The 14002-nt window shown below is 47.1% G+C and overlaps 1 protein-coding gene across 1 annotated transcript in view; it reads right to left on the reverse strand.

Moving 5' to 3' along the window:
• Positions 1-14002, reverse strand: part of csmd3b (CUB and Sushi multiple domains 3b) — a 2394280-nt gene that overhangs the window by 801583 nt on the left and 1578695 nt on the right. Inside the window, exons 11-12 of the mRNA XM_038809755.1 lie at positions 10518-10529; positions 8526-8556 (exon numbers count right to left, since the gene is read on the reverse strand). Coding sequence (XP_038665683.1) covers positions 8526-8556; positions 10518-10529 — 43 coding nt within the window. The remainder of the gene's footprint in view (positions 1-8525; positions 8557-10517; positions 10530-14002) is intronic.

The raw sequence follows: 14002 nt of genomic DNA on the forward strand, positions 1-14002 counted from the left end.
CCCTCAAAATTAACTTGTGTGCGTCCAAATTAGGAATAGAAGCTAGTAGCTTGTTAATAAAAGCCATATCATCCTGATTTGGTCCATATATATTAACTAGAACCACCGAGGTGCCCACCAAAGACCGACTGATAATCACATGCCTCCTGTTCGGGGCACCTCAGATTTTAGCCTCTGAAAAAGGAACCCTTTTATTAATCATAACGGTCATTCCCAGGGCCCTACCATCAAAACCAGAATGGAATACCTGTCCCACCCTTTCATAACCTCGTCTGGTCCCTGACCCCCAAATGAGGGACCTTCCACTCCCCCCCCCCCCCCCACACTGCCCCCCCCCCTCCCCCTGAAGCAGCTATTTCCACCAAACTGGGTAATTCAGCAACTAAGTCAGTTTTTCTGTTTCTCACCAAATTACATTCATATTTTATTTTTTCTTTCTTGATCAGTTTCTTGGTCCTTCTTTGTTAAATTTTAAAATGCTCCCAATCCTCGGGATTAAAGTTTTTATTTGGTCACTTTGTAAAAATAAATTTAGTGCACCCAATTCATTTTTTCCAATTAAGGGGCAATTTAGCATGTTCAATCCACCTATCCTGCACATCTTTGGGTTGTGGGGGTGAAACCCACGCAAACACGGGGAGAATGTGCAAACAACACATGAAGAGTGACCCAGTGAACCTGGGACTTCAGCGCCGTGAGGCAGCAGGGCTAATCGACTGCGTCACCGTGCTGCCCTTTATTTGGTAACTTTATAACCTCTTCTTTGATCTAATAAAGTCTTTAACATGCTTTGTTAGCCATGTTTGGATCATCTTTGCTGCTGACATTTTGTGCCTCCAAGGAATATATATATTGTTTTAAACCATGTATTAATTCTTTAAGTATGATTGTCTGTCTACTGTCATACCTTTTAAAGTAGTTTCTATATTTGCCATTTTCCACTTAAACATTTGTAGTTTCCTTGGTTTAGATTTGAGATCCTAGTTTCAGATTGAGCTACATCAAACTGAAATGTAAAATGCTTTCATTTTATGGTCACTCTTTCCTAAAAGCTCCTTTATAATGAGTGTATCAATTGCTCCTTCCTCATTACCTGGTTCTCTAGTTGGTTACTCAACATAGTCTAGAAAACTATCTTCTACATATTCCAGGAATTCGTCCATCACAGCATTAGTGTGAAATAGATTTACCCCATCTATATGTATATTGAAGTTCTCCATGAGGGGGGGTTGTTGGGTTACGGGTATAGGGTGGATACGTGGGTTTGAGTAGGGTGATCATTGCTCGGCACAACATCGAGGGCCGAAGGGCCTGTTCTGTGCTGTACTGTTCTATGTTCTATGATTACTGTATTATTGTTGTTACGTGTTCATCTAATTTTCTGTTTTATACTATGCCCTACATTACCACTACTGTTTGGTCCCCACCAATGTTTTCTGCCCCTCGATGTTTTGTAACTCCACCCAAACTGATTCTTCATCTTGACCTTCTAATCCAAGATCCTATCTCTCTAATGTACTGATCTCACCTACTTTTCTTTTTTGCCTATCCTTCCTAAATGTCAAATACTCTAGAACAGGGGTTTTTTTAAAAAAAAAAATTTTTTTTAATTTTTTTTAAGGTTAATGGGGGGGGCTGTTGGGTTACTTACTGGTATAGGGTGGATACGTTGACTTGAGTAGGGTGATCATTGCTCGGTACAACGTCGAGGGCCGAAGGGCCTGTTCTGTGCTGTACTGTTCTATGTTCTATATGAGGCGCCCAGAATCATAACCGGGTGAAGTAATTATTTTACTTAATATACTATGCGGCCCTTTGTGAATTGTGAATTTCTGAATGTGGCCCTTGCACGGAAAAGTTTGCCCACCCCTGCTCTAGAACATCTAATTTCCAGCCTTGGTCACCCTGCAGCCACATCTCCATTTAGCAATTTGAGCACACCTGTTTATTTCTATCTGTGCTGCCAATTCATCTATATGACTGAATTCTGTGTGCATTCATATTTGATACGGTACTTTATTATTTTCTCAATCACCAGCCTTATCTGCTGTGGTACTCTTAGGTTTGTATATTCTGTCTCTTCCTCCCTTTCCTTTCCTTGATCCGTTGCCCCCAGGAGTTAGTATAAAGACTTTGCTACAGTCCTTGTTACACGAATCCCCAGAACACTGATCCCTGCACCGTTCAGGTGAAGAGCACCCCAGCTGTACAGCTCAGTACTGGTGCCAGTTCCCATGATTTGAAACCTATTCCTCCTACATCAATCTTTGAGCCACAAATTTACCACTGCCATATTACTTCCCTGACCCCAATTTGTTTTGTGGCCATTATTATTTTCAAATTTTAAATTTTTTTTTATAAACTTAGCTACGAACTGCTCATAGTCTCTCAACAGAACCTCGCTCCTACTCCTACTTATGTCATTGGTACTCATTTTGACCACAACAACTCAATCTTCTCCCTCTCACTGCAAGTTCCTCTCGAGCCAGGAGCATATATCCCAAACCCTGGTACCAGGCAGACAACACAGCCTCCTGAATTCATACTCCTGGCTGCAGGGAACTATGTCTATCTCTAACAATATGTCCCCCTACTACCACTCTTAATAATAGCTCACCCCGCGTGGTTTCCTGTATCATGGTGCCATAGTAATTTCACTCATAATTTGTATCATGCACTTTTATGCGTACAGGTTGCTTGAACCTGCTGGACACATTCAAGGGCTGTGGCTCCTCCGCTTCAACATTCTTGATCAGCATCCCTGCCTCAGCTGCAGTCATATCCTTCTATCCCTGGCCATGGACCAAATTGGATGATCCTACCGTAAGCAGCGCCTCCCGGTGAAAAGTGTTCAGGTTACTTGATCCCTTCCCGGATGGGTCAGTGTCTGAAGCTCTGCCTCCAGTGATTCCGACCCAAGTTCCTCTAGCCTCAGACACTTACTGCAGACATGTTTGCCTTGGATCACAAAGGTGCGTACCGGTGCTCACATTCTACAGCCATCACCTTTCAATGTGATTTGGATAAGCTGATTGAGTGGGAAATGCATGAAAGATGCAGTATAATGTGAATAAATGTGACACTCTTTGGTTAGTATAAAACAGGAAGGCAGATTATTTAAATGGCTAGATCAAGAAAGGGGAATGTGCAACGAGACATGGGTATCCTCACACACCAGTTGCTCAAAGTAAGCATGTAGGTATAACAGGCGGAAAAGAAGGTAAATTATGTTCGCCTTCATAGAGAGGTTATGAGTGCAGGAGCAGAGATACCTGGCTGCAATTATAGAGGGCCTTGGTGGGGCCACATCTGGAATATTTTGTGCAGTTTTGGTTCCCTTCTATGAGGGAGGATGTTCTGGCTATAGAGGGAGTGCAGGGAAAGTTTACCTAGGATAATGGGACTGATGTAAGAGGAGAGATTGTGTCAATTAGGATTATATTCTGGAGTTCAGAAGAATAAGGGGGGAACCTCACAGAATCCTATAAAATTCGAATAGGACTTGTCAGGGTAGATGCAGGAAGGATGTTTCGGATGTTGGGGGTGTCCAGAGCCAGGGGGTCACAGTCTAAGGATAGGGGGTAAATCTTCGGACTGAGACAAGGAGAAATGTCTTCACCCAGAGAGAATGGCAAGCCTGTGGAAGTCATTACCACAGGTTGCAGTGAAGGCCACAACATTGTGGGCACAATTGAATGGCCATGCTATGCCTGAAAAGCAGCTCACTGCAGTGCGGTGTGGCTGATAGAAGCCAGGAGACCTCGCTTCCAACGCCTGATCTACCTGGCTCGCAATGCCTCGTGAGATCCAATGCGATCTTGCAAAACATTGAAGTGTAAATCCCACCCATTGTGGGCAGGATGACTTTGGAAAAATCGGCATATTAAAAAGAGACAGCTAGTCTCAATTTACTATGCAGTTGCAGTTTGCTGAGATAACTGAGGCATTGGGATCTATCCCCTTCACCTCAGAGACCTTGGGTGAGTGCCGTTCAGTAATCGTCTCCACAAATGGGGGTGCACTGGTGGGGGGGTCCCAGGGATTGGAGGCCCTCAGGAGAATGCTCTTTGAGCAACGTGATACCCAGACTCTGTTGTTGCCCCCTGGGTATCCTGGCAGTGCACCTGGGTGCCAGCCTGGCATTAACAAGGTGCTCAGGTGGCACTGCTAGCTGGCAGAGGCACTGCCAGGCTGACACTGCTAAAATGCCAAGCTGGCCTTTGCACGGTGGCGATCAGGCCCGGGGTGCCCTCCTGGCAAGCGGAGCTCCTCAGTGCAGAAAACTGGGCTATGTGTGGCCTTGGCTGCGTGTTCCCTGCTGAGGCCTCCCTATCTAATCCCAGTGCCATTTCATAGTGTTTGTGTTTCTCGGCACTGCGAGTGCTGGAAAACACACGGCTAAACACGCTCATTATGGGAATTGGTTACTCTTTGGTTAAATTGCGCCCCGTTTCCAAAAAGGAGTTAGATACAGCTCTTGGGGCCAATGGGATCAAACGATATGGGGGGGGGGGGGGGGAAATAAAAACAGGATCAGGTTACTAGGTTGAATGATCAGCCATGATTATACTGAATGGCAGGGCAGGTTCAAAGGTTCAAATGGCCTACTCCTGCACCTATTTTCTATGCTTCTATATCACCAGCCCTATAATACTCCGATGTTCTTCAGCCACCACATACCACCTCTGCAATCTTTAAGTATTTGATTAGTTAAATTGCATTCAGTGAAATAGTTTGTGTCTCTGGTCTGTCTGTGTCTATATATCAATAAATGTTCTCCTTACCCCGATTGAGATTCACTAGTTAAAATAAACAGCAATACTCATCACTAACCTGATAAGCTTTATGACTATGAGTAAACCTTACCACTTACAATACTAAAATTACCTAAAAAATAAATGAGAAAAATACTCACCAACCAATCAACAACCTATTTTTCTGTGGCTTTACACTTCAATTTTTCTCAGAACGCAGTCAGTCCACACGGCTTGGCCTGGACCGATAGGTCTTTTTAGGTGCTGCTGTCTGTCTCTGGGTTTTTCTCTCCCTGGTCGTTAAGGTGGTGCTGCTGCTGTCTGTCTCCGAGTTCTCTTTGTACACTTTATACTTACTATATTGTTAAAAATCCAGTCACAGCTCTCATTGTACAAGATGTAACATCTTGAAGGGTTTTTACAGTGAGATTAATAGCATAAAAATTGAAGTTCACGTCAATTCAAGTGATTTTGAATGATTTCTATTCGCAAAGACGTCTACAGCGAACTCTGTGGAGAAGTGGTAAATCACAGATAGCAACTTCTAGATTTTTTGCATTTGTGTGCCTGTGTAAATGTCAGAAGGTGCTGTCAATTTTGCAGTTATAATGATGTCAAATGCTGAGTTTTACCATCATAGCATCCACAAAGTCCAGACTGGTTTTATGGTTTGGCTGATTGCATTGAGCAGCATGGATTTCTCATTCTTAATTAGCACGTGTTCACATTGACATGCACTGCACAAAACATGCTGTTTATCTATTGTGAAAGCATAGGAGCAGTAATCAGCTATTTATTTCCTCAAAAAATTATTTTGTCATTCAAGTATATCATGGCTGATCTGTGTAGTAAGAAGTCTTACAACACCAGGTTAAAGTCCAACAGCGTTTGTTTCAAACACTAGCTTTCGGAGCACTGCTCCTTCCTCAGGTGCTGATCTGTGACATTGGCTCTATCTTTTTGACTATGAGTGCAGATTCCACTGGTGAGTTTAATGGAAAGTGGGGAATGGGCTGGTGGGCAGAATTCAATGAGGCACCCAAAAATTGTTTTTACACCAGCATTAATTTACAGCAGGATCGTCAGCTGGGGCCCGCCATGGCAGATAAGGAAAGCCACTAGAGACAGCCATCAAAATCATTTGTGTTCAGCTAATGGAATGCAGATGAAAGTCCAACTACCCACATCTAATTAGTTGTGATGCTGGCAGCAAAACACACCTGGAACAACAATGTGTGCAGATGTTAGGACTCACCTGATCAATGCCTGGGCTGCCTTGAGAATTCATTACAGAAGCCACCGGCTCTGGACCCCAAACACCACACTGGTGGATGGGAGGAGCACCTACAGGTGGACCTTTCAGATTCTGGGCAGAATTCGACCATCTAGGACTAAGGGCGGAATTCTACTTAGCCCCCGCCCGTGGATTCAGTGGTAGGAGGAGGGCAGAGGATTTGCCGGGGGGCTAAAAACAATTGGTGAACTTAGTGTGTCAGGTGGATGTACCTTTAAGAAATAGGTGTTTATCAAATAGCTGCAGTGTGTGGGTGGAGCTGGGCTGTCCGTCTTTCACTTTCATTTTGAGGTGGGAGCTGACATGTGTTTAGTTTTGTTTTCAGAGTTGGAGAGCTGCATTTAAAGCAAGCAGCTGTGTAATGATCTCTCTCTCTCTACAAGCTAAAGAATGTCTTCAGCTCATTGATGTGGAGCTGTTTATGTGGAGAATTTAAACCTGCTGTCTTTGTTTAAAAAGGTTTCAATTTATGGATGATGTTTGGGAAGTTATTAAGGGTCATTTACAGCGTACTGTATCTTTTGGGGGGTGGTCAGAGTTGGTAGTTGATAAACTGTTTACTGTGTGTTTATAAAATGTTAACTGGATTCATAAAATAAACATTGTTTTTGTTTTAAAAATACTTTAGATCTCTGTTGCATCACATCTGTAAAGTGGGCCTTTGTGCTCCCACAACCAAAATCTATTTAAAGTTGTGGGTCAGGTAAACTCCATGATATACTTTGGGGTTCTCTAAACCCTGGCCCATAATAAGTGGAATCTTCCACAGGTGCCTGCCATGGAAAATCAGGAAACTCACTGGAGGCTGGCGTGAAAGTGATTTGCATTCTACTAATGGGATGACCACTGATACCTAATTCTCCACGATGGCAATGGGAAAAGATGCCAGTGCAAAAACACATCTGGAACAATATGATGTGCAGGTTTCGGGACTTACCTGAACACTGCCTGGGGCTGCCTCCAGTGTTCAAAGTGTAGGTCTTTGTCAATCCTGGATCCCAGAATACCACATAAATGGATCAGAGGGAGCATCTAGATATGGACTTTCCATATTCTGCGTCCTGGAGAGGTCCAACTTCCAGTACAATGTTCCTGGAGATCCACCCCTTTTCTCTGGAAGTCCACCTTCTTTCTTCAATAGGTGGGTCAGTGATGTTGGGTGCCTTTTCAAAATGGTGTCTGGATAGGAAGGCAGGCTACATACCATTAGGCCTGCTCTGCCATGGACTATGACATAAAGCAGCTGATTGCATAAGTAATGAGGTTGTGGCCAGATTATTTGGCATATTTTCCTGATGGCCTCCACAATGGGAAACACTCCATGTTCGCACCCCAACCACAGTGGGACTTAGTCCCCAAATGATAGAATTGTGCTATGAGTCTTCGAGCCCCAGGTTGACCAATGAGCAGAAATAGTTTCTCTCGATTGAACCTAGCTGTTCTCCTTAACATTTTTTAAATTTTCGGGGAATTATTTTACTGTCTAAATTCCAATGAATAAAATCCTTTGTTGTGTAAGCACTTCATGTAATGAAACCTTTGTCGTCTAGGTATCATTCTGATAAATCAACACAGCAGTCCCAAGAGGGTAAGTTTACCCTTTCCAAGGCAGGCAGCACTTCAGGTATGGTCGAACTTTGTATGGCTGTAGCATAACTTCCCCTACCTGGTAAAATAGATCTATAGATATTAAGACAAGTCCGTGACATTTTAACAATCTGCGTGTGCACCCCGATTCTGTTCGGATTTTCATTGTTTCTCTCTTTTCATCATTTTTATCCAGGAGGCAAGAAACATTATGTCAAATGTATTTTGCTGATTCTAGCACTGACAAATTATTTTGTTATTTTGATGAATCATATACCTGTCTCAAGCCTACCTTTGTTATATTATGATGCTGTCTCTATCAGCCTGCTTATCTTAAATAAATATAGTACTGAATGTGCATAAATACCCTTCAATTACATATTGGGAAAACTGAAGACCTTGCCATGAACACCATTCTCGCTATTGGGGCAGCATGATGGCACAGTCATGAGCACTGCTGCCTCACAACGCTAGGGATCCGTGTTCAATTCCAGCCTCAGGTGCATGTCTGTTTGCCTGTGGCTGCGTGGGTTTCCTCCAGGTGCTCTGGTTTCCTCCCACAGTCCAAAGATGTGCAGGTTAGGTGGATTGGCCATGCTAAATTGCCCCTCATTGTCCAAAAGGTTAGGTGGGGTTACTGGATTGTGTGAATAGGATGCTGCTCTTTCAGTGGGTCTGTGCAGATTTGATGGGTCAAATGGCCTCCTTCTGCACTGTAGGGATTCAATGATTCTATCACCTGTGGAAACTGAGCCCAAGACACGATTTCGACTACATATCTGCATCATCACTAACATTGCCAAATTCCATCCCCACAATAGTCTTAGAAAACTTGAAGAAAACTACAATGGAATCAGCCCTCAAACCTGACCGACTAGAACTCGACCCGCAGGCTGCAGAGGCGAAGGAAATCTTCGTACACTGGCTCCGATGTTTCAAGGCCTACCTGGCTGAATCAAGCACGTCCGAGACTACAGAGGAGCAGAAACTCAGTCTACTGCACGCAAGGGTGAGCCATCGTATCTCTACGCAACTTAATTGTACCACCTCATATACTGAGGCCCAGGCAATGCTCGACCGAATGTACGTGCGGCCCATCAACGAGGTCTACGCGCAGCACATTTTCACGACCCGCCGCCAGCGCCCCACGGAGTCGCTGGAAGACTTTCTGCGCGAATTAAAAGCCCTTGCTCGGGACTGCAATTTTCAGGCTGTAACAGCAACCCAGCATATGGAACTCGCTGTCTGAGATGTATACGTTGCAGGGCTCAGATCCAACTATGTGCGGCAACGATTGCTTGAGAAAGGGGGCCAGAACTTGGAGGACATTGTAGAGTTAGCTACAACTATGGAGGTCTCGTTCCGCAGTTTGAACTCATTCCCCGCGGACCAGACAACCCCATCGTGGGCCCCAGACCAGCGACAGCCCCAGGCCTGTGCCGCACGGCCACCCACCCACTATGCAGCACCAGCGTGCCATTTTTGTGGACAGCCCCAACACCCACGGCAGCACTGCCCGGCCCGCAACGCGACCTGCAGCGCTGCGGTCGCAAAGGACACTATGCCCGAGTATGCCTGGAAAAATCGAAAACGCCAAACTCCCCCGCAGTCCAGAGCACTCGCCTCCCAAACTCACAGGCCTGCAGGCCCCGTAATGCTGCACCTCGTCTGCCGACTCCGCCCCCACCCGACATGCGCGACTCATGGGGGGTGCCATCTTGACAACCCTCCTCCACGTGGCTGGCCACGTGCGACTGATGGGGGACGTCATCTTCCTCGCCGCCCGCCACGTGCGATCCACAGGGGCGGCCATCTTGGATGCCATCCTCCCCAGCCTCCGAATCACATCTTGACGACTACGACCTCAGCGGACAGTCATCACGGGGCCACTCCAGCACAGCTGATCGAGCCACCGACGACCAGCAACTCAACGCAGGCACATTGGACCAGTCGCGTCCGAAACACCTCCAGAGCTCGATGACGTCCGATAAAATCAACGGGTACAGGACACCGTGCCTCTTCGACTCCGGGAGCACAGAGAGCTTCGTACACCCTGACCTGGTAAGACGCTGTTCCCTTCCTGTCTTCCCTGCACGGCAAAATATCTCCCTCACCTCGGGCTCACAATCTGTCCACATATAAGGGCACACCGTCGCGACCCTAACGATTCAGGGCGACAGCTACGCTAATTTCCAGCTGTACGTACTCCCCGACCTCTGCGCCCCACTCTCACTTGGACTCTACTTCCAATGTAACCTCAAGAGCCTCACACTCAGCTTCGGCGGACCCCTGCCACCGCTCACTCTCTGCAGTCTAGCGACGCTAAAAATCGACCCCCTCCACTCTTTGCTAACCTCACTCCAAACTGCAAACCCGTAGTCATTCGCAGCAGGCGGTATAGCCTGCAGGATAGGGTATTTATTAGAGCCGAAGACCAGCGGCTCCTACACGAGGGAATCATAGAGGCCAGTAACAGCCTCTGGAGAGCTCAGGTGGTAGTCGTCAAGACCGGGGAAAAGTTCCGAATGGCAGTGGATTATAGCCAAACCATTAACCGGTTCACACTCCTTGATGCTTACTCCCTCCCCAGGATTGCAGACATGGTTAATCAGATTGCCCAGTACCGCATATTGTCCACGGTGGATCTGAAGTCTGCATACCACCAACTCCCAATCCGCCCGGAGGACCGGCACTACACGGCATTCAAGGCAGATGGCCGCCTCTTCCATTTCCTCCAGGTCCCCTTTGGCGTCACGAATGGGGTCTCGGTGTTCCAACGAGCAATGGACCGAATGGTGGACCAGTACGGGCTGCGGGCCACATTTCCGTACTTGGATAATGTCACCATCTGCGGCCATGATCAGTAGGAACACGACGCCAACTTCCACCGATTTCTCCAAACTGCCCAGAAACTTAATCTCACGTATAACACGGAGAAATGCGTTTTCCACACTACCAGGCTTGCCATCCTCGGCTATGTTGTGGAAAACGGAGTCCTGGGCCCCGACCCGGACTGTATGCGCCCCCTCTTGCAACTCCCTCTCCCTCATTGTCCCAGGGCCCTCAAGAGGTGCCTGGGATTTTTCTCTTATTATGCCCAGTGGGACCCTCAGTATGCGGACAACGCCCACCCACTATTTAAGATCACACTCTTTCCTCTGTCAGCTGAGGCCCGCAAGGCCTTCAACTGCATCAAGGAGGACATTGCCAAAGCTGCCATGTGGGCAGTGGGTGAACCCGTCCCCTTCCAGGTGGAAAGCGAAGCCACAGCGGTCGCTCTCGCCGCCACTCTGAATCAGGCAGGGAGACCAGTTGCCTTCATCTCCTGAACCCTCTCTGCTTCGGAACTTCGACACTCCTCGGTCAAAAAAGAAGCTCAAGCCATTGTGGAAGCCGTACGGCACTGGAGGCACTACCTCGCAGGTAGGAGGTTTACCCTCATCACCGACCAAAGATTGGTTGCCTTCATGTTTGACAACTCGCAAAGGGGCAAAATTAAAAATGATAAAATCCTACGGTGGAGGATCGAACTCTCCACCTACAATTACGATATTATGTATCGACCGGGGAAGCTCAATGAGCTCCCAGATGCCCTGTCCCACGGCACGTGCGCAAGACGACCGCCTTAAAGCTATCCACAATGACCTCTGCCCCCCGGGGGTCACCCGGCTTGCCCACTACGTCAAAGCCCAAAATCTACCTTTGTCCACTGAGGAGGTAAAATCCATCACCAGGGATTGCTCGATCTGCACGGAGTGCAAACCGCACTTCTATAGACCAGACAAGGCCCACCTGGTAAAGGCTTCCCGGCCCTTTGATCGCTTGAGCATCGATTTCAAAGGGCCACTCCCCTCGACCAATCGAAATGTGTACTTTCTGAACGTCATCGACGAATTCTCCTGCTTCCCGTTTGCCATCCCATGCCCCGATATGACCTCCCACACAGACATCAGAGCCCTGCACAGTGTCTTCACCCTGTTCGGTTTCCCCAGCTACATACACAGCGACAGGGGTTCGTCGTTTATGAGCGACGAGCTGCATCAGTACCTGCTCGACAAGGGCATCGCCTCGAGCAGGACTACCAGCTACAACCCCAGGGGGAACGGGCAGGTGGAGAGGGAGAACATGACGGTCTGGAAGACTGTCCTACTGACCCTCCGGTCCAGGAATCTCCCGACCTCCCATTGGCAGGAGGTCCTCCCCGACGCGCTCCATGCAATTAGGTCCCTCCTGTGCACCACCACCAACCAGATCCCTCATGAACGACTATTTGTTTTCTCTAGGGGCACTACCACGGGGGTTTCGCTCCCATCCTGGTTGAGGACACCGGGCCCAGTTCTCCTCCGGAAGCACGTCCGGGCACACAAAACAGATCCGCTAGTGGAGAGAGTGTACTACTCCATTCGAACCCCCAATACGCCTTTATTGAATACCCCAACGGCTGTCAGGACACCGTTTCCCTCCGGGACCTGGCGCCTGCATGATCCAACTCCACCACCACCACCGCTGAGGTACGCCTCACACTACACCCCACCCAACCCCCCATGCCCTGCGCCCCCGCACCTACAGGTTCTCTGCCCAGGCTCTGCGCCCCCGCGCCTATAGGTTTCCTGCGCCCCCCTTCACCCGTCGCACTGGTCAGGAATGATGCTCGGGCCGAAACACCCCCGGAGTCCACCATCGTACTCTCACCGACCGTCACCAGCCAGCCACCCGAAGAGGCTGCAACCCCAGTGCTCCACCGATCCCAAAGGATGACTCGGCCACCGGACCGACTCAATTTGCAGATCCGTCACCCCCGCCGGACTTGATTTTTTTTTTTTTTTTTTACAGGGGGTGAATGTGGTGAATTATACTGCATTGTAATTCACACTGTATTGCATTGCATTGTATTGAGGGGGGATCTTATCAAAACATTTAAAATTATGAAGGGAATAGATAGGATAGATGCGGGCTGGTTGTTTCCACTGGCGGGTGAAAGCAGAACGAGGTGGCATAGCCTCAAAATAAGAGGAAGTAGATTTAGGACTGAGTTTAGGAGGAACTTCTTCACTCAAAGCGTTGTGAATCTATGGAATTCCTTGCCCAGTGAAGCAGTTGAGGCTCCTTTATTAAATGTTTTTAAGGTAAAGATTGATAGTTTTTTGAAGAAAAAAGGGATTAAGGGTTATGGTGTTCGGGCCGGAAAGTGGAGCTGATTCCACAAAAGATCAGCCATGATCTCATTGAATGGCGGAGCAGGCTCGAGGGGCCAGATGGCCTACTCCTGCTCCTAGTTCTTATGTTCTTATTATGTCCTTGTGGGCTCTGTATGTGAGCCGTTGCGCGGCTCTGCCCATAGGGGGAGATGAGGAGTTTGTACTGGGCTTCACCCTTGGCTCCGCCCATGGCTCCTCCCACCAACCGGAAGTATAACGTGCTGCAGCCGTAAGCCTGCTCTCAGTTCCTCTGGTCGTAGGCTAGCTCAGTTGTAAGACTATTAAAACCACAGTTTACTTCCAATCGTGTGTCTAGTGAATTGATGGTCACATAAGAGATGAAGAAGAGAGTTAGAATAGCTAGGTAATTTATGTGGAGGAAAACAATGGTGTACACTTGACAGCTGAGTTTTGTAAAGTTTTTGTTCTGCTCACTATAGATAAATTTACTCTTGCCCAAATTTAGTGAGCACATCAAAGTTGAAGCTTTGTTTTGCTATTCATGGTCCGCTCAGGAAACTTTTACATTTCCTTAAAGTTTTCATAATGCATATCGAATATTAATAAGACCAAGCACGAATTTATGCATAATGTCTTGGAAAATTCCTCAACTATATCCCATTCCTCTAATTACCTCTATTCCTCCAGATAGAATGCATAAATTATATCATTTGCATTCTCACCCCAAATTGACTCAGGTGATCAAAATTAATCTGAAAATAGGAGGTTTACTAGATTGAAACCCGGAACGAGTGGGTGGACAGGCGAAGCTTGATCCACTCAAGTTTAGAAGAATGAGGTGACTTGCTTGAAGTAGATGAGTTCCTGAACATTCTCGATAAGGTGGATTTGGAAATAACTTTTTCTTATGTGGGGGCATTGTCTTAAAATTAACGGTCACCCTTTTAGGGCAGAGATGAGGTGATTCTTTTTCTCTGAGGGTTTAAACAAAAAAAAGGGCTGGTTTAACTCAGTGGCTGGTTTGTGATGCAGAACAAGGTCAGCAGTGCGGGTTCAATTCCCGTACCAGCTTACCCGAACAGGCGCCGGAATGTGGCGACTGGGGGCTTTTCACAGTAACTTCATACTTGTGACAATAAAAATTTGTTGTTGTTCACGACTTTCAAACTCTCTGCCTTCGAAGGAGGTGAAGATGAGGGTCATTAAAT

The sequence above is a fragment of the Scyliorhinus canicula genome, chromosome 10, assembly GCF_902713615.1.
Source record: "Scyliorhinus canicula chromosome 10, sScyCan1.1, whole genome shotgun sequence".
In the NCBI taxonomy this organism is placed as follows: Eukaryota; Metazoa; Chordata; class Chondrichthyes; order Carcharhiniformes; family Scyliorhinidae; genus Scyliorhinus; species Scyliorhinus canicula.